The 19,804-nt window shown below is 37.4% G+C and overlaps 1 protein-coding gene across 3 annotated transcripts in view; it reads left to right on the top strand.

Moving 5' to 3' along the window:
• LOC127411911 (anaphase-promoting complex subunit 1-like) overlaps positions 1–19,804 on the top strand; it is a 97,970-nt gene that overhangs the window by 2,923 nt on the left and 75,243 nt on the right. For 2 of the 3 annotated variants that reach the window (XM_051647804.1, XM_051647806.1), the window contains exons 2-15: positions 2,049–2,285; positions 2,418–2,573; positions 2,664–2,706; positions 5,935–6,035; positions 6,830–6,912; positions 7,180–7,253; positions 7,458–7,600; positions 11,203–11,426; positions 11,736–11,945; positions 12,156–12,251; positions 12,379–12,469; positions 15,408–15,473; positions 17,630–17,767; positions 19,101–19,241. In XM_051647804.1, coding sequence (XP_051503764.1) covers positions 2,073–2,285; positions 2,418–2,573; positions 2,664–2,706; positions 5,935–6,035; positions 6,830–6,912; positions 7,180–7,253; positions 7,458–7,600; positions 11,203–11,426; positions 11,736–11,945; positions 12,156–12,251; positions 12,379–12,469; positions 15,408–15,473; positions 17,630–17,767; positions 19,101–19,241 — 1,779 coding nt within the window. In that variant the 5' untranslated portion in view covers positions 2,049–2,072. The remainder of the gene's footprint in view (positions 1–2,048; positions 2,286–2,417; positions 2,574–2,663; positions 2,707–5,934; positions 6,036–6,829; positions 6,913–7,179; positions 7,254–7,457; positions 7,601–11,202; positions 11,427–11,735; positions 11,946–12,155; positions 12,252–12,378; positions 12,470–15,407; positions 15,474–17,629; positions 17,768–19,100; positions 19,242–19,804) is intronic. The other variant, XM_051647805.1, reaches the window with a different exon arrangement.

Below are 19,804 nucleotides of genomic sequence, written 5' to 3'. Positions count from 1 at the left end.
GCATGGGGGTGGCAGCATCATGTTGTGGGGGTGCTTTGCTGCAGGAGGGACTGGTGCACTTCGCAAAGTAGATGGCATCATGAGGAAGGAAAATTATGTGGATATATTAAAGCAACATCTCAAGACATCAGCCAGGAAGTTAAAGCTCGGTCGCAAATGGGTCTTCCAAATGGACAATGACCCCAAGCATACCTCTAAAGTTGTGGCAAAATGGCTTAAGGACAACAAAGTCAAGGTATTGGAGTGACCATCACAAAGCCCTGACCTCAGTCCGATAGAAAATTTGTGGGCAGAACTGAAAAAGTGTGTGTGAGCAAGGAGATCTACAAACCTGACTCCGTTACACCAGTTCTGTCTGGAGGAATGGGCCAAAATTCCAGCAACTTATTGTGAGAAGCTTGTGGAAGGCTACCCAAAACATTTGACCCAAGTTAAACAATTTAAAGGCAATGCTACCAAATACTAACAACGTGTATGTAAACTTCTGACCCACTGGGAATGTGAATAAAAGCTGAAATAAATCATCCTCTCTACTATTATTCTGACATTTCACATTAAAATAAAGTAGTGATCCTAACTGACCTAAGACAGGGAATGTTTTCTACGATTAAATGTCAGGAATTGTGAAAAACAGAGTTTAAATGTATTTGGCTAAGGTGTATGTAAACTTCTGACTTCAACTGTAGATGTTCCAGGTTCAATAGAAGTTAAGCTCAATTAACAGCAGTTTTGGCATAATGTTGATTTGCACACCAAAAAAAGTAAGCTATTGTATCACACTAACATTATATTAACATGATTCTTGTGGTTATACTTTTAAAACATTGAGTATTTTAACATTTACGTATTGGCCCCATTCACTTCCATTGCTGTTTTTAAAGAGGAGGGGGGGATGAGTCAAAAATTCTTTGTGGTAATCAACATTATACTACAAATGCTGTCGATTGAGATTAACTTGTTTTGAACCCAGAAAATTCCTTTAATCTAAAACTTAAAATCTTTTCTTATTCCATTATTAGACATGCAGGTTTTTTGTCCATATTAATTAAAACTGCATTGAATGTTTGCATTAAAAGTTCGTTTGTAAATAGAGGTTGACCGATGACTAAGGCAGATAACCGATTAATTGAACGATAGTCTTTAAAATCATCTTGTAGAATGTTACAAATATTTCTGTCTTACTATGACTGGCACAGACATAGATGCTACAAAAGTCCTAAATTAATAAAGACCCAGATGCAGTTTATAGTGCAACCAAAATCCTTATAATAACCAGGAAAAATTAAATAATGGAAACAAGGCCAAAATACTATCACTTATTTTTGGACTCTTAATTTGAAATAAAGTATACTTGCCACAATGCTCTATATTTAAGTGCTTACCAAATTACCAAAGAAATGAAGTTGGAGACTCGATGTATGCGCTAACATGGCACGTTTCCATATATTCGCATTTTTTTTTGCATGCCCTTGCTTCATTTTAGAATGCTATCTAATCAAAATAACAAAATACACATTGAAGTGAGGATAACAATATGGAAAAAGTGTTGTCAATGATGAAAGATTTAGATATAGCAAATCCACTTTTGGATTTGAGTTGTCAATTATTGTTTTTATTTAAGCTCTAGAGGCCGCTGTTATACTGTATCTGGTGGACGAACACGAAAAAAAACTATTGGCAAATATAGGTGTTGCTTTTTTTTGCAGATAACCGATATTTCAAAAAAGCAATTATTGGCATCGATTAATCTGTAAAACTGATATATCGGTCTACCATTATTTGTAACACCACAGGAATATTTAAGAGAACTGCTTGAAAGCAAATTTAAAAGAAATGGTGACCTGTCACAGGCACAGCACCAAAAACATTAACTTTACCATTTCAGTTAATTTACATTTGAACTTAAAATCATGATGTTGAAACCACCAAAAACGTTGTTTTGCTGCCAGATGTCTAATGTCAACAAATCATCTATCAATAACCTGTCCAGAGGACGTAAAAGTTATGAGATGAGTGTGTGTAATGGTTTCAATGTCTTTTGTTCACAGAAATAATGCTGATATTGGGAACTCATGTCGCACTCGTATGAAGAGAGAGCCACAATGATAGCCGCAGGCGAATTGCAGTCGTTTGTCCCGTTCGGTCGTGAGCACTGCAAAAATCACCCGAATGCAGTGAATCTTCAGCTACGACAGCTGCAGCCCGCGTCTGAGCTCTGGTCCTCTGACGGTGCAGCTGGACTCGTGGGGTCTCTTCAGGAGGTCACTCTACAAGAGAGAGAGAAGGTAACTGTCCACTTATCTCACACTGTATACTGGTTTTTATATTTTTTGCCCTTAGATATAGCAATAGTTTGGGCCATGATTGGCGATAAATACTGGATGTTGCAAGTAAGATTGTGATGTTGTGATTGGCAGGAGTGCTGGCAGCTGAGGAAGGGCACAGCTCCTGATGATGTTGAGTACGAAGAGGAGCTGTATGTGGCAGGAAACATGGTCATATGGAGTCGTGGCAGTAAGAATCAAGCCTCATATGTGTACAAGGCATTCACAGTGGACAGCCTCGTTCAACAGGTATGAGCAACGAAACAATCATGCAGAATGTGTATGTGCCTGGCATCTATCACTTTGTCATACTTACGATTTCACGTAACTTTTTCACAGGCTCTGTGGTGCAATTTCACCGTCCCTGCATCTAAAAAAGATGGTAAATTAATTGTATTATTATAATCACATGTATTTATTGATTTCTATTGTATGGAATACTTGATTCTGATTGGTCAATCGCAGCAATCTGTGGTCAAATATTTTCGTATAATGACCACTTAACCCTTGTGTTCTGTTTATATTGGATACAAAAACACAAAAATGTCTGGAGCAGTCTTCGTGGAACGTGTCTTTTCCAAAATATGCAATTACACATTTATTGACATATTTTGCTTGTCACACCTCTAAACTAACTGCTTTCATAGTTCTTTTTTGGATTTTCCCCCTTTTTCTCCCAATTTGGAATGCCCAATTCCCAATGTGCTCTAAGTTCTCGTGGTCGCATAGTGATTCGCCTCAGTCCGGGTGGCGGAGGATGAATCCCAGTTGCCTCCACGTCTGAGACCGTCAACCCACGCATCTTATCACGTGGCTTGTTGAGCACGCTGCCACAGAAACATAGCGCGTGTGGAGGCTTCACACCATCCACCGCGGCAACCACGCTCAACTCACCACACGCCCCACCAAGAACGAACCACATTATAGCGACCACGAGGGGGTTACCCCATGTGACTCTACCCTCCCTAGCAACCGGGCCAATTTGGTTGCTTAGGAGACCTGGCTGGAGTCACTCAGCATGCCCTGGGATTCGAACTAGCTAGCAAACTCCAGGGGTGGTAGCCAGTGTATTTTACCACTGAGCTACCCAGGCCCACAATTTTTGAATTTTTGGTGGTCTGTATAGATTTAGAACACAATTAGCTCAAATTACACCATTAAATATTTATATAAAATATTATACTTTTTGAATAGTTGAATATTTATGAAAAGGTGTCATAAATATGTCATGCATTAGGTGTTTCTGCTACAATCTGCTGGAAAAAATGACAAAAATATGCAATTTCATAGCAATGTCAAGTATAACCTATAGGTGGCCTCGTGTTCCCCTTATTGTTGAATGGTGTATGTAACCCAGTGTTGTAACTTAATTTATAGATATTATCACAAGTTATACATTTGGAAATATATTTAATAGAGCTGTCAGAATTAATGCGTTAATGCATGCGATTAATGAAAGTTTAACACTTTAATTTTTCTTAATCGTGATTAACACATTTACTGTTAATACAACATAAACAAGCATAAACACTTGTTGGGAGGGCGGAACCTTTGTAATGTGTCTGCCCGGAGTCATTACACTGACCAAACTTCACAACACACTCACACCAGAGCCCTTCTACCAAGAGAGCCTACATCCTTAGCATAAAATAGCATAACATGGCAGTCCCATAGACATTCTATGGGTGGTACTGTCATAACACGCTAGTTGACCGTTACACTCTCCTATGATAGAGCTGCAGAGGTTATCTCGGTAAATAAAAGAATCTCTTCCCACACACAAAACAGCGCTTCCGTGATCAAATGATGGAGAAAGGACCTCTCAGTGCTATTTGGTGATAGGCTGAAAAATACTTGATTACTATGGAAGGCGCATTTTAATTACCACAGAAGCACGTCAAGTCTTAATTATCACCAAAATGCAGAATGAGACGTTTATGTTTGGAAGCAGTCTTCATGTGAAGTTTGAAGTAAAATCTGCATAAATCATGAACGTGGCTTCACGATTGCTGTAGGAAAGTGGATAGCTAGAGTCTACCGGTAGATTGTGGAGGATGAGACTTTTAGAGATTTAATGCCCATTGGAATAAAAATAAAACCTATGGGTGACTAGTTCTTTCAATAAGTCAAATTCCCACATAGGCTTTTGGAAATATTTAATGTTACTTGAATCGGTGATATTTTAGTGCATTTCTGTCTTTATACTGTGGATGGCTTTGTTTGGAAAATGTTAATAAAGCATTATATTATTACATTTTGCTGTATTTTCTTTCCTAAGATAAAAAAATGCATTTTGACAGGAAGAGAAGTACATATACTGTCAAATTTAAGCACTTTTAAAATCTGCGTTTAATCGCGATTTAATATAAAAATGTATGCGATTTAAAAATGTTATCCGACTGACAGCAATAATATTGAGGCATTCTAAATGTCAAAGTTCATGTTATTTTTTTTTTTTAAACCACTTGCTCTGAATACTAATTTTTTGCAATAATGCCACGTGTAGTGCTCAATATACAGTCAAACCTGACCATGGTGTTACAAAGAGAAGACTTAGAGAAAGTATTTTGTTATCTACCGTTTTTTTTGTAAACATAAATCAATAATATTATTATTCAATAAACTCTAACCTGTAAGAAAAATGGTTTTGTATAGGAATATAAGTGTTTCTGGAACGAGCAAAAAAAAACAAAAAATGCAATGTAGGGTCAGACGTTTAGTTCTGTAAGTGTGCATGTGTGCGAGTCCTCCGACCCCTGGCGGATGGAACACCCCTCTGTGTTCTGGTGGCCGGTAGCGAGCCCCTCCACCCCTGGCAGCGGCTCCACCGCTCCAGGTGGCCAGCAGCGAGCCCCTCGCGGATGGCGGCTGTTCCTCTGCGTCCAGGTGGCCAGCAGCGGCGACTCCATCTTCTCCTTTGGGCGGACGGCAGTGGCAAAGACTCCACGACAGCGCATCCCTCCTCCTTCCCGGGCTTCGGCACCAATGTAACACAGTTCAAATGGGCAAGGAGGAGGCGGGAACCGGCTGAACAGTCAAAGTAATATTTAATGAAACAAAAAGACACAAAACACAAAGACACACGGCAGCTGCGTGTGGCTCTCTCTCTCCCAAACTGCCTCATCCGGCTCGGCCTTATCCCTCTCCTCGGCTTATTAGCCCAACTGGGGCCGGCCGTGCGGACTCACAGCCCGGCCCCGCCCTCCTCTTCATCACAACTACCTGAACTTGATGGAATCTTTTCAGGATTTTTTTTGTGAATTTAGATGGTAAAAAGAGGAAAAGACACAATGACCCAGACCACACCGATGAAGGTTAAAATTGATATATATATATATAAAGGGATCAAATCGGACAAAAACGCCCAAACAGAACATAAGGGTTAACACTGTAGGTCTGTTACCTCAGGCAACCTATTTCACACATACAGTAGCTTTGCTAGTCTCTTGTATCTCTCTATTTTCGCATTGAAAAATATATAACATTTCTTGCCTGTTTGTTTATTTGTTAAGTTGTGTAATAAGCGAGATAATGTACGGCAAGCCGGTCGTTATCGCAAAATTGTCCCCAGCGTTATTCAGTTGATATTTTTGTCCCATATGATCTCCAGGAAAGGACGTTGTGGAGCAAACGGTGTGTATCGTCCAGAGCACCTGTGTTAACGTGCACAGCATGAGTGGGAAAGACTTCATATCTCCACTTCCCTTCCAGGTCAGAATGTTTGATCTCTGCACACTCTCCCTTTTGAGTTCCTCTGAAGCAGATCTCTGTCATATGTTGGACTCCATCACTCACAGAACAGATTTGGCTGTATCAGCTTCAGTTTGGAGGGAATTTTCAGAGCCGTTGTTATTCTAGAGCATTTGTTAGTGTCATCAGGGATTTCACCAGCCTAACTGTCGTTTTTGACTGTTGTATCCATGACTGATACTGCGTGGAAGTTGTCCATGAGATGTAATGGGTTATTTGGCATGAAGACAGGGGAGTAGTTTTGAGTTTGGAAAAGTGTCAACATTAGATCAACGCAATTTACTCTGTGGGTAATGTGGGCTATGTTTTGTGAGAATTTTCTGGCATGAATTTTTTCATTTTTTTCCATAGGTGCTTGTTGTAAAAGCTTTTTGTATGTGAAAATGTTTATTATAAAACTAAAACTCACTGTAGTAGAAGCTATGACGTATATCATCTCTTTACCTTGCTTCTGTGTATATCACTCCACAGATCCCATTTAGGCCAACTATTCACATAAATATATATATATATATACACACATATATATCTTCTAATGGAAGGATTGTACTTAATGAATTTGCTGAATGAAACAGCGTTTTAATGAACATTTTTTGGCTTTAATTTTTTTCTTGTGTATTAGCCATTTTATAAATGCTCAATGCACTTTAGGCAGTGCAATATTGTGAATATAGTCACAATTGTTGCAAACTTTTTAGGTTTCCCTTTTCTTTTCACTGAATGTTTTATTTCTCATTGCTGGGTTTCATTTGTAGGTTTCCACTCTCTGGTCAACAAAGTTTGGCCTGCTTTTGGAGCGCAAAAATATCACAGTTGATGGCCACATGAGTCCCAGCAGGTATGACGCATACAGGAAATTTTGGCTTTGCTATTTCGGCTTTTTACTCTTATAAATTGTCCTCAATGTTAAAGGGAAATCACCCAAAAATGAATGTCTTAAGAGAGGACACTGTTCTGTGATAGATTTGTGAGAAACAGACTGAAATGTCAATGTATGTTGAATGGAAAAGAGCAGCCTGACCATTCTGCTAAATGTCTAGTTTTGTGCTCCTTCAGTTTAGTTTGATGTCAGCTTGAAATAATTGAAATCGTATCTTGTTGTCAGGGAACCTCTGCCGATCCTGTTCAGCATGCTGCATCCTTTAGATGAAATCGCTCCTGTTGTTTGTAAGTCCACCGGTAAGGTCCTTTGTTATTTTCACACCTTCTGAAGAAAAGTTTAAGAATATTGATATTTTTTTAGTGCTCGTGTGAAAACCCTGAAAGCTTGACAATGACCTCATGACCTAATTAATCGTTGATACTCGAGGGTTAATGACATGTACATAACTGTAACATGACCTCTTTTGAATGTATAATATTTGTTGATTCTGATTGATTCAGGTCTGTTTGAGGCGCGGCTTCAGTATGTTTCAGACAACGCTCTGAGAGTCCTGTTCACCTGCCTTGAGCCCTCTATCATCTTGACCTATGACACGCAGCAGTGCACACACACTGTCTGGGCCCTGCGCAAAGTCACACCTGAGGTACATTAAATGCACTCCTGTGTTTCACCTTGTCTTTGTGTCAGTGGTTAAGGGATGATGTCATAACTAGGGCTGCCAAAGTTACCTTGATTAGTTTATTATTATTAAAGAATCTTGTTTATTAGTAAATGATGTTAACAGTAGGGCTGGGTTTCCTGATTCGATTCACAAGCTTTCAATTCTGATGCACATGGGTATTTTTTTGTTAAAATGTTCATTGTAGTTACATATGAAAAAAGTCTCTCTCAGCTAATGCTGTTAATTATACAGGGGACCTTTTGACTAGTTACATTACGAAAATCTTAATTTTGCACATTTTATTTTATCATTACATTTTTATACTTTTGGGCTTTTTAAAAATGTACAAATTCATGTTTTCCATCAATAAATATTTCTTGCAATATATATATCTATATATATATATATATATAGAGAGAGAGAGAGAGAGAGAGAGAGAGAGAGAGAGAGAGAGAGAGAGAGAGAGAGATATATATATATATATATATATATATATATATATATATATATATATATATATTGTTTACATGCATAATTTATACTTTTTACAAGTATTTACATTAACTACGTTTGCATCCAAGGATTTTTTGCAAAAAAAAGTTTTAGCGCATCAATATAAAGCTGACGCAAAATTATCGCTAAAATTTAACAAGTGTCGACATAATATTTTTCCGTTTGACTCTAGCGCATAAACTCTGTCGATACATCAGATGTCGCGAAAAACAGGTTTGGAAACATTTTTAGTCGAGAAAATTGGCATTAATGCAAAAATGTAGTCACATGACAGAATTTACCCCAATTGTTAGCCTGTGTTAATCATGACAACAAGGTATAGGATCCTTGAAAGCCAATTGATTGTACGTGATTATGGATTGATCTTAATGGCATAAAGATCCGATCACTGCAAACATGACACTTCCAACACAAATATCTCATATCATGCACATGGACAAGTGCATGGAGAACAAATTAATGGCCACTGATTGTGATTAATTTAATCGCGGTAGCCATCCGTTTATTTATTAAAGTCGCTTTTCCACACCGTTCAAAATAATAGACGGCAGTCACGGAATTAATAATGGAATAATATCCATTAACGAGTCAAAATTCTTGCATGAAATGACATGAAACATGTTTAGCAAATGTTCTGCAGAGACAGGTGTTCAAAACACTGTTAATTACACTCTCTTTTGATTATCGTAATGATAGCATTGCAGTGTATATCTGTTTGGTTGCTATGAGAAGTCTCTGACAATCAATGTACCCCTCAAAATCACAACATAATATCAAAATTAAAAGTAAGCTCCCTCTTTGACATGTTTGTGTTTGTGATTAAGAGAAAAGTTACATCATGCATGATCACCATCGATCATCGTTTTCATGATTGAACATTGCTGCCATGTCCGAGTACTCGAGCCCATCCCTAGCTAAAACGGTACTGTCTCTTTAAGAATAGTGGCAGTTCAGCGAGCGTCTCACAGAAGAGTTGTAGTTGAGTTGCATGGCTTCTTTACCGCATCCTTGCAATGTGTGGTTAGTATTAAATGTTTTTGTTGTTGTTTTTGATCAACAACTGACTGTAAAGAACAGAAAGGATATTAAAAGAGACATTATTCATTGACTAATGGATTGCGTGGATTTAGTCTTTGGACATTCATTACATGGAACGTGTCAAACCAAACTCAGTGCTGAACTACTTATATACTGTATATATTTTTCAATCACTCATGAGTTAAATCTGAAAATTTACCAGCCACTGGCTAATCACAGGCTAATTTTTAGTTGCATATGCAAGTGATTTACTCATATTTTAGAAAGTTGCACATAGAGTGGGATTTAAAATCGATAATGAGATCGTTCAAATAAAGATCGCAAAGCATACGAAAATCAATATTTTTACCCAGCCCTACTTGACGGATCATCTCAACGGCTAATTTATTTATAAATTAATCCCATATTTGATTTTCAAACAAAAGTAATTTGCACTTATACGTTGAAATTCAATTACAAGTTCATCTAGTATGAAATATGACCTACTAGCAAAACACACCATCATAGGAATAGTTCACCCAAAAATTAAAATTCTGTCATAATTTACATTTACATTGTTTAGTGCTAAAATCAATAATTTTTTTGCATGAATATGCATGCCACGGTTAACGAGCTTCTCTCATAGTGCTCATGAACCTGCAATGGATATCAAGATTTTCACTGAAAAATTACTTCAGTTTTGGGCTGTTAGGCTATGTATGCCTATAGAAGACTTGGGATATGGTGCAGGAGGCACATGGGTTACTTTTATGATACTTTTGGGTCATTTTTTACAGTTTAAAGTGAGTCACTATCCACTGGCCATTGGATTGAAAATAGGGACTGGGATCTTCATTAAAAATTATCCTTTTTTGTTCTGCAAAAGAGAGAAAGTGGTTTGGAATGACATAAGTGTGAACTAATACTTTAAAAGTGGAGTTAACCCTTTAAGCTCGGATGGGCCAAAGTTATAATGCTATAACTTTTGATTGCTTGTCATATCAACACAAAAGTTTACTGAGTTACAGTTGACATGATTGGGGACAAAACAAAAGCAGTTTTTCGCCACCTTATTAACACCCTTAAGTACACTGATGAGCCAACATTATGACCACCTGTCTAATATGCTGTTGATCCTCCATGTGCCGCCAAAACAGCACAGACCCGAGGAGGCATGGACTCTACAAGACCCCTGAAGGTGTCCTGTGGTATCTGGCACCAAGACATTAGCAGCAGATCCTTCAAGTCCTGTAAGTTGTGTGGTGGAGCCACCGTGAATCGGACTTGTTGATCCAGCATATCCCACAGATGCTCAATCGGATTGAGAAGACCTTGAACTGCTCCAAGGTCCAGTTCCGATGCTCGCGTGACCATTGTAGGAGCTTTCAGTGGTGGTCAAGGGTTATCATGAGCACTCTGACCGGTCTGCAGCTACGCAGCCCCATACGCAACAGGGTGCGATGCACTGTGTGTTGTGACACATTCCTCCTGTAATCATCATTAAAAGTTTCTGTGACTTGTGACACAGTAGACCTTCTGTCGGTTCGGACCAAACGGGATAGCCTTCGTTGCCCTTGTGCATCGATTAGCCTTGGGGGCCCAACACCCTGTTGCCGGTTTGTCCCTTTTTGGACCATTGTCGGTAGGTACTCACCACTGCTGACTGGGAGCACCCCAAAAGCCTGGCTGTTTCAGAGATGCTCTGACCCAGTTGTCTGGCTATATCAATTTGGCCCTTGTCAAAGTCGCTCAGGTCTTTACTCCTGCCCATTTCTCCTGCATTCAACTTGTTGGCTACGAGAACTGATTGTTCGCTTACCATCTAATCTACCTAGACCTTGACATGTGGCCTTGTTAGGAGATGATTAATGCTGTTCACTTCTCCTGTGAGTAGTCATAATGTTTGTATGTATGCCACTGAAACCGAAAATCTTTAAAAACACCCTCAGAGCTTAAAGGGTTAAATACATCAAAATGTAATGCACTATACATGTAAATATACGGTACACAGTATACAAACATTTAGGTGTTTAAAGAAGCAATGTTCTTTGCAGGAGCAGACCACCGTGCTGAAGTGTCCAGAGCAGCCTGGACCGATTCACACTCCCAACTCAGCGCCCAGCTTCCTCAGTACACACCTGAGAAATGTGACCCGGCTGGACTCACCCGCCTCGCCCCTGCACTGCCATGCCCTGCACAACCAGAGTCGAATCCCTGCCTCCCCCGGCCTGCACTCGCGGGTTCACTCGCCCAGCATTTCAAACATGGCTGCTCTTAGGTACGTCCATACAAGAAGCCATTAAGTCTGTGATTGATATTTGTTTTCAAGTAAGATGCTGTGCATAAATTCTGACATATGAATAATTAGTAGTGCACTAATTACACTAAGGGATCAGTAGTACTATTGCTCATACTTAAGATTAGGGATTTGAATAAAATCCCAATGCTTAGTATTAAACTTCGGTGTGTAACTCGGATGCAGACAGAACAACGACTTTGCGACCACCCAGCAGTCAATAGCAGTTATATAGCATTTTGCAAAAAACCACAGTAATTAATCTTCAAAAAAACATTTTTTGGTGGTCAGTCGGGCTCACTCCCCTGGCATTGCCGCACCCTCCTTCTCTGGAGCTCAGCGCTTCAACATGTCGTGCCACACCCCGTCCACACGCGGGCACAGCATCCTGGGCTCGCCCAACAGTACCCTGAACGATACCGCCCTGCTGCCGGAGATGGAACCCATTCTACCTGACCTCTGCATTGAGCAGCTTTGGACTGAAACCAGCGCAATCTCCAGGTCTGCTCAAGCTTCATTGCTCAGTTATTTAATTTAAAAAAATATTTGTGAGATTTGTAGCCTTTATTTTATAAGACAGACTTCAGAGACTGGAGGTAGAGAGAGGGGAAATGGCATCAGAGCACATTTAAACCCTTTCCTCATGAGCCAACTCCTCATTATATGTCGCAAGTTATCAGATCATGCGATCAGTGTTGTGTCTGTGTGCAGGGATAAGGGTTGTCAGGCCTCTAAAGTCTTCATCACCTCTGACCTGTGTGAGAACAGGTATCTGTGCTTCCTGGTTGAATCCCACCAGCAGCTCAGGTGAGTACGTTTTTCTCTTCTCTAACCTTCTGTTAATGTTTTGTTTGTTTTAGACCAATTTTCTGTCTATAGCTATTCATTTAAAGCACTTGAATAACTATAGACCTCTCTTGTTTGCTATTCACAGGTGTGTAAAATTTCTTGAGAGCAATGAAACTTCTCAGTTGATATTTGCATCAGTGACCATTATAACTGCAAAAGATGCAGCTCCTCTAGAGGTGAGTACCTTGATAGGTCTTTTGGAGGCATGAATTTGAAATCTGTGTGAGGAGAAACATAAAAGCTTTTTGTCATCTTGATATTGTTCCTTTAAAAATTGTGAACCATTTTGCCCAATGTAGTTAAAGATAGTGGATCTTTTTTATGGTGTTGCACATTTCACCACTTTGAGGCAAAATTGGACATCGTGATAGAGTAGAATCTAGAATATTCTAGAATGTTCTGTAAGATTAAAATTGTATTTGTAAAACAGATTTTATTGTATAAAATTGGAAAACAGATAAAAAAAAAAACAAACAAAAAAAAAAACATACAGGCCGATAACGATATTTTGCTACGTGGTCTCCTTTTTTTGTTTTGCTAGGAATTAATTCACAAAAGAATTTGTCGAACACATGACAGGACAAAATTGTAAGAGAGCCACAATGAAAGATAAATACAAGATTAAAAAAGATAATAAAAAATTATTTTGCATTTCTAAAAAAAATTTGCACTTCTGTTATGCAGTTCTAAACCATAGAAATCACTTTTTACATATTGTGATAGAACATTACAAATTCATGTTATGTACATTCAACATGCTTTACTGTTTTGTATATTCTTTATATTACATACAGAAATTTATTATAAACTATGGATGGATCGACTGCCGATATTTATCAGCCTTATCGGTGATAAGCATGAAAAAGCCAATATGATTTTCTTATTATTTGTAATTAATTAGTAACACACTTATAAAAACTCTGTGAATTCAAATGCGCAGTCAAGAATTAAAAATAGCCGCGATGTGTAGAAGGGCTGGCACTCCTATGAACATGTAATATTTAATTTTTATTCTGTCTCGTTCTTGCGTTAATGCGTAAAAAACGTCACAAATGGATGTGACGGTTGTGAAAACAGCACTTACCTATAGGCTACATGATTAGGGAAACCATTCAAAACACTTTGAAACCAGCAGACTTTAAAGGGGTCATTAAGTGATTTTTATTTTATTATCTTCACTGAGGTCCAATGATAATGTTATGAAAGTTTTTTTTGCACCAAAACAGTCACAATTTAGTAATATATGATAATTTTCCACCCTGTTTTTGGCCCTAAGCGCCTCTTTAAAACTTCAACGTAAACGGCCACTGTTCTGATGGGCTAACATCATGCAGCCCCTCAAATTCAGCAAACTCAAACGGAAATTGCAGAGTTTACACATAATGCACATCCAACACATTGCATCTGAATTCATTTCAAGCACAACTGTTAACACTCACCACCATAAACTATCAAACAGTCATGACATTTGAAATATTCATGAATGAAAAGGTTTATTTACGTTTTTCAAGTGTTTAACTACACCATCCTTCAATAACAGTTCCTTTGCCAAGCTTGAATCGTATTTTGACGGTTCACAAACAGTCGACACTAACATGAGCCGAAAAAAATACGAAAACATCATAGTCCAAAGAACAGTGAAATTACGCACATACATACTGTAGGTGCACTGAGGTGCACATCGCCAGAAACAACCTGAAACGGTCAAAGACGTCCTGTGTTTACATACATCAACAATTAAAAATAGCACAGATGTGCAAAAGAATACGTGTTTGTGCTCAAAGCAACACAGGCAGTAGCTGAATGTAAGAGAATTGCTTCTCCCTTTCAGAGTTGTAACTTGACACTGCATCTTTTAAAAGCAGCACGAGATGTGTATCAAGTGGTCAGAGATGTCTGTCTCGTGTATGAATATATATAAAAAAAATAGTTCAGATGGGTTCCCTTTGGTGTTGTGTTTGGAATAGTTAGCCACGGAAGGCCTGTTCTCTTGACTTGAACTGCACGCCAGTGGGCGGGGCCAAGGGTGTGAAGCATGTTGTGGGATGTGTAAATACAAACGAGCAATGTTTCGTGACATCAAGAACAGACAGATTTCAAGACGTTTCAGTGGGGTGGCAACTATAAATGCTCTTTTTAGACTGGGGAGGAAGTTTTGAGTTCTGAAATTTGTTTTAAAGTTTTTATAGTACAGTTACCACTTATATGTCTAAATATCAAGGAAAATGTGATTCTCCATTTCATGTCCCCTTTAACTTCTGAGATATCGGTATGATATCCATTAATGCTGTATGATTGATTGAATTAAGATTGAAATTGCAATATGGCCTTGTACGATTACTGAACCTTAAAAGTGCTAAAATGTTTTAGAAGTGCAAAATAACCTTTTTTTTTCATATCAATCATCATGTTATCCTATTTAGGTATGTATCCTTCACTGTGGCTCTCTTTAAAATTTTGACCTGTCATGTTCAACAGATCCAATGTTCAATGGATATTATTTATTACAATAGGGAAAAAAACTTTTGTAACACTCTACTTTTTTAAGCATTCCTAAGTAAAACAGTTATCTGATGACAAAATAAGTTAAGTTGCAAAATTTTGGTTTCAATATCGGCTTACAGTTTTTGTTAATATCGTTATCGGCTAAATAATGTAATATTGGTGCATCCCAATTATAAACTTTAAACAAGAAATTTACGTAATTATTTGTAAATAAATTTGTACTTCATATCGGTGTTTTCATGCTTATCACTGATATGCAGATGGTCCAATAAATGTTGTAGACTGCATGTGATCTTGCACTAAAAAAAGCTAGACGCAGCTCAATAAATAAAACAACACAGGTGTCTTTAAAGATTTAAAAAAAAAATGTAACTTGACACGGTGCTTTAAAAATGTGGTGCTCCTGCGTGAGACGCTGCTAAAACAGCGACATGCGGTGCAGCGGTCAAAAATGTCAGTTTAACGCATGTTTACATAGAAAAACAATTGACAGACAGTGCAGATGGACGCAAAAATACACGTTCAGTGTGAATGGCTGCTAAGTATTGCCCTCTTTTGCTCCAATGTTGTTATCAGGACCTAAACTATTATTTCTTCATTTCTTGAAAGGACATTCACGCTATGCTGGTGCTTGAGGCCAATGGAAGTCTGGTTCTGTACACTGGAGTCACTCGGGTGAGCGTGCATCATTTATTCACTTTCAGGTCTTCTGCTTGGAGATTTGACCATCCTGAAATATGCAGTGTATTCTCCATGCAAAGCTCTCTTTTATTAAATAAGCCAAAGGCATCTGTACATTAAAAAATTTTCTCTCGGTCTTGTCACTTCAAAACATCACGTGCTTCCATCATGTTCCCCACGAATCACCAGAGATTTGAAAATTGGTTACAGGTGAGTCACTCATATCTGGATGATAGACCGTCATTAGTGCTGGAGAGAAATGAGGGGTTGTTTACAGACAAAAAGGCATATTTATCATCGATTGTCAGTTTATACCATTGAATTCACATAATTTAGGAATGTCAGAAGTTAGTACCTGCAGATCTACAAATGTATGCATGATTTATTTATAGAACAATATATATTTCTCTCCAGCATCAATGATGATTTAGATGTGTGTGACTCATCCAAAACAAATTTTGTAGTTCTTTAATTTTCTAGCTCTCTGTTGATTGGTTGAAATCATGATTGAGGAAGGTGACCTATCAAACACAATACAAAGGCTACTAATAATGTCCAACTGTGGATGTACATGCAACAAAGGAGATTTATGTCATGAAAATTCCCACCACAGTGTCATTTCCAGCACATCTGAAATTCTGTATTGTGCTTAACAGAATACAGTGGTGAAATGATGCTGATGGAAATGACATTTTTTACGTTTTTGAAATAAAATGGGGTTTTCTTTTGTTTTGCTAAGGCTAATTTCATAGCTAACATTTTAAGTGTCCTATATACACACAATTAATATTTACACGCTTTTTGCGTTTGATTGCAAAATTACAGTTTGATTGGAAATGACACCCAATAAAAATATGTGATAATTCCCTTGATTTTTCTTTTTCTTCAAACATCACTTGTCTCATATTTCATCTCAAGCATGCTCTTCACTGACACTTTTGTCCACTTGGTTAACAAGTACACTAACTTTTGGAAAATCTTTGTTAGGAGTAAAATTGTTTGGTGTGGTGGAAATGACCACTTTGAGACAGTCATACTTTTTGAAAAATATTTTTCACACGATTCACTCTTTGTTTAGATTATCATAGTTTGATAATGGATTTTCATAGTTTAACATTTGAAAGTCAAGGTCTGGGACAAGGCAAAAAAAAAAACAAAAAAAAAATCTATAAAAGGCATTTGAAAAGAACCAAAAATAAATGAAGAAGACATGGTAAAAAGTCAGTTTTAATATAATCATCATCTAACAAAAGAAAAAAAGTTAAAACAAAACAACTTTTGGTAACAAAAAGTTAAGCTAAAACTAACCTCAAACAAGCAATTTCTTCTCAAGAAAACCTCATTTGTTTAACCGGCTCCAATAATTGTGCAAAACTCTGTATTATCTTTTCATTTTTGATGTCTTGAGACAGAATGTCATACTTGACTTTCTTCTGAGATGTTCAGATTCAACTCACATTAATTGATAAAAATGCACAGAAACTTTGGCCACCAAAAAGCCAAATCTTGAAAATGTTAATGCAATGGAAATGGTTAAATAGCAAATATCAGTTTGTCCTTTTTAAAAGAACAAATAAATAAAATAAAAATCAGCTTGTGTTGTTTATTAAACAATAATTTCAAATGTATTTTTATTTTTTTAGTAATAAATGTATCACTTTATTTAAACCATATTTAAAAAAAATAGTTGGAGTCTAGATGTTAGTAACATAGCGCAGTCATTTTAAACTTAACATTTAAATAAATTAGATAGTTATTCCAAAGAGGAGGTGTGGGTTAGAGCTACTTTGACTTCTAAAAAGCACTCAAACATTTTGAGTTTGCTATTCACAAGAAGCTTTTACTGACGTGGACCATGCCTCGCAAAAAAGAGATTTCAGAAGACCTACGATCAAGAATTGTTGCGTTGCATAAAGCTGGAAAGGGTTACAAAGTTATCTTGAAAAGCTTAGATATTTTGTAAGATTAGAATTGTTTGTTAATTCATGTAGAAAACTAGAAAATTCCAAAGGGTTCACATACATTTTCTTGCCACTGTAAATGAGTTTTTCGGCATACTGTGTCCAGATTTGTGGATTTCGGTTTCAACCAAGTTTATTAATTCCGATGCATCACTCCTAATAATCGTAACACTTTTTTTTTGCTTTCAGGTCAGCAAAGTTTTTGTCCCTGGTCTTCTGTCTCCCACGTTCAGTGTGCAAAACCACCAGCCTCAGCTGAGCACCCCTCTGGAGAACGTGAGCACTCCCGCCAGAGCTACAGTTCAGCATATAAGCCGACTAGAGGAGGTACCATTATTGGACTTCGTTGGGGGTACAACTGGGATATTGTGTCCTCAAACATTATTTTGTGACTTGAAACAATAATTGAGTCTTTATATGTCTCAGCAAGAAGTTTCTCTTTTAGAGAGGACTTTTGATGTCGATGTCCCAGTCCTAATGCAAATGGCCATTCGCTTTGTTCTTACGAATGGATCAATAATTAAATCGCAATGTAATGGATAGCTCCATTGTTTTTCTTCTGAAACAACAAACACAACTTGGCTCACGAGTTGATCGAATGCTGGTTTGATAATCTAATTCGATTAAGCTGAGATATGGGATCAAATATACTATTGATTGTTGGCTAAATCAATTATTAATCATAACCAATAGAGAGTATTTATGGATTTTGGGAAATAAGAGGTGCTTCACAGAAAACCCATTTAGAGCAGCCATTTAACATGAAGGATTGTGTCATTCATACGTCATTCTTGTGCTCGCAAATGTCTCTAAAACCTCAAACAGCATTTTACTGACTCCATATACCGAGAGCTACATTAAGAGTGGCTGATTTATTTGTACAGAAAAATAAATGGGAATAACAGTTTGTTCCTTTTTTTTAATTGGAAATCAGCATTCCTGCTAATGAAGAGGTATTAAAGGCACTATGGAACTGGCATGTTTTTTTGAATATGGTATTATATATATTTTTTTGGACATATACTATTGTAATATCATGGTAATACCTTGGTTATTTGGACATGTATATAAAATGGAACATAAATATGGTAATCAATCTGTACCTATTTTGCAAGTGTTTCAAATCAAGTTAAAAAAACAAAGAGAATTGGTTTTGTGTTTAAAAGACCCGTGGTTTGAATAAAGCATAAAACTCAAAACACACACAGTAAATATCTGTGTAAATAATGTTAAATAAAATGGAGGTGCTAGGAAAATGTAAGTGGAAAGATTGTGAATGGTAGACTTTTTGTGGTTGAAACTCGGTTCACGCTCAGGCAAGTTTATATTCACCTACAACAATCGTTTGAAACCCAATACTGAAGCCATACATTTAAATGTAGTTTTCACAGTCATATAAGGCAAGGCTGAAAATAATTTTTGTGATGTGTAGCATTTGCTTTTAACGTGCAATTCAGTGCAATTAGTTATGAGTAAACTTTTTAAATTTGATTTGCTGTGTTATCTGCCTATATCTTTAATTTAACCTGCAACTAAAGATCAGCCTTATGTTCACGATTTTCATAACCTTAGCGAATGACTGGTTATTTTTGTTTCATACTTATGTTTGTTTTTCTAATTCCTTATGCCATATTTTCCCTCCCTCTTTCTCTACTCTCAGGTTGGCATGCCGTCTCCAGTGTTGGAGGTCCGCAACTCAACGCAGCACCACGAATCATCGTGGCTGGAGGACTCGTTGTTTCAACAGGCTGCTCCACACATTCACACGCTCAAAGACCCTGTCAGTAACAGAGTCACACTGGTCAGTGCCGTCTGGCAGCTTTGAACTGAAATTACAGTTAAAGTGCTTCATTGAGGTTCTATTTTGATAATTCATGACATTCCGTTAACAGTTCTTGAATGTGCATTTTTAATCGTGGTCAATTGGAACCCATCCAACTTGAATAGCTATTATATTATATTATATATAGAGAATCTCTGCATATCATTTTATCTTCATGCCAATATAGTGCTTATATTAGTGTTGAAAAGCAAATGAAACATGCACAAAATAGCTGAAATTAAATTAGCATTTAATTGATGCAATATTTACACACAATCCACCCTAAAATAAAGAATATATGAAAACGCAACCATTTGCAGTAACCATGAACAACATTGTTGGTAGATTTTGTAACTGACACGAAGAGTTAATCAGCTGGGCAGGCGTGGTTAACGTCCGTTGCCAATGGGTAAAAACCCCCAAACCATCTGATATATCAGTCTATCAATCTGAACAACATTGCAACTAAATTCTAAATGCATTTTCAAAACATTATGGCCAAGCAAGGTCAAGACTGTTGCATTCGTGTTTGTGCTGGCCAC

This window comes from Myxocyprinus asiaticus, chromosome 21 (genome assembly GCF_019703515.2).
Source record: "Myxocyprinus asiaticus isolate MX2 ecotype Aquarium Trade chromosome 21, UBuf_Myxa_2, whole genome shotgun sequence".
Lineage (NCBI taxonomy): Eukaryota > Metazoa > Chordata > Actinopteri > Cypriniformes > Catostomidae > Myxocyprinus > Myxocyprinus asiaticus.
Note: the sequence above shows the minus strand (reverse complement) of the source record. Positions and strands in the feature narration are given on the sequence as shown.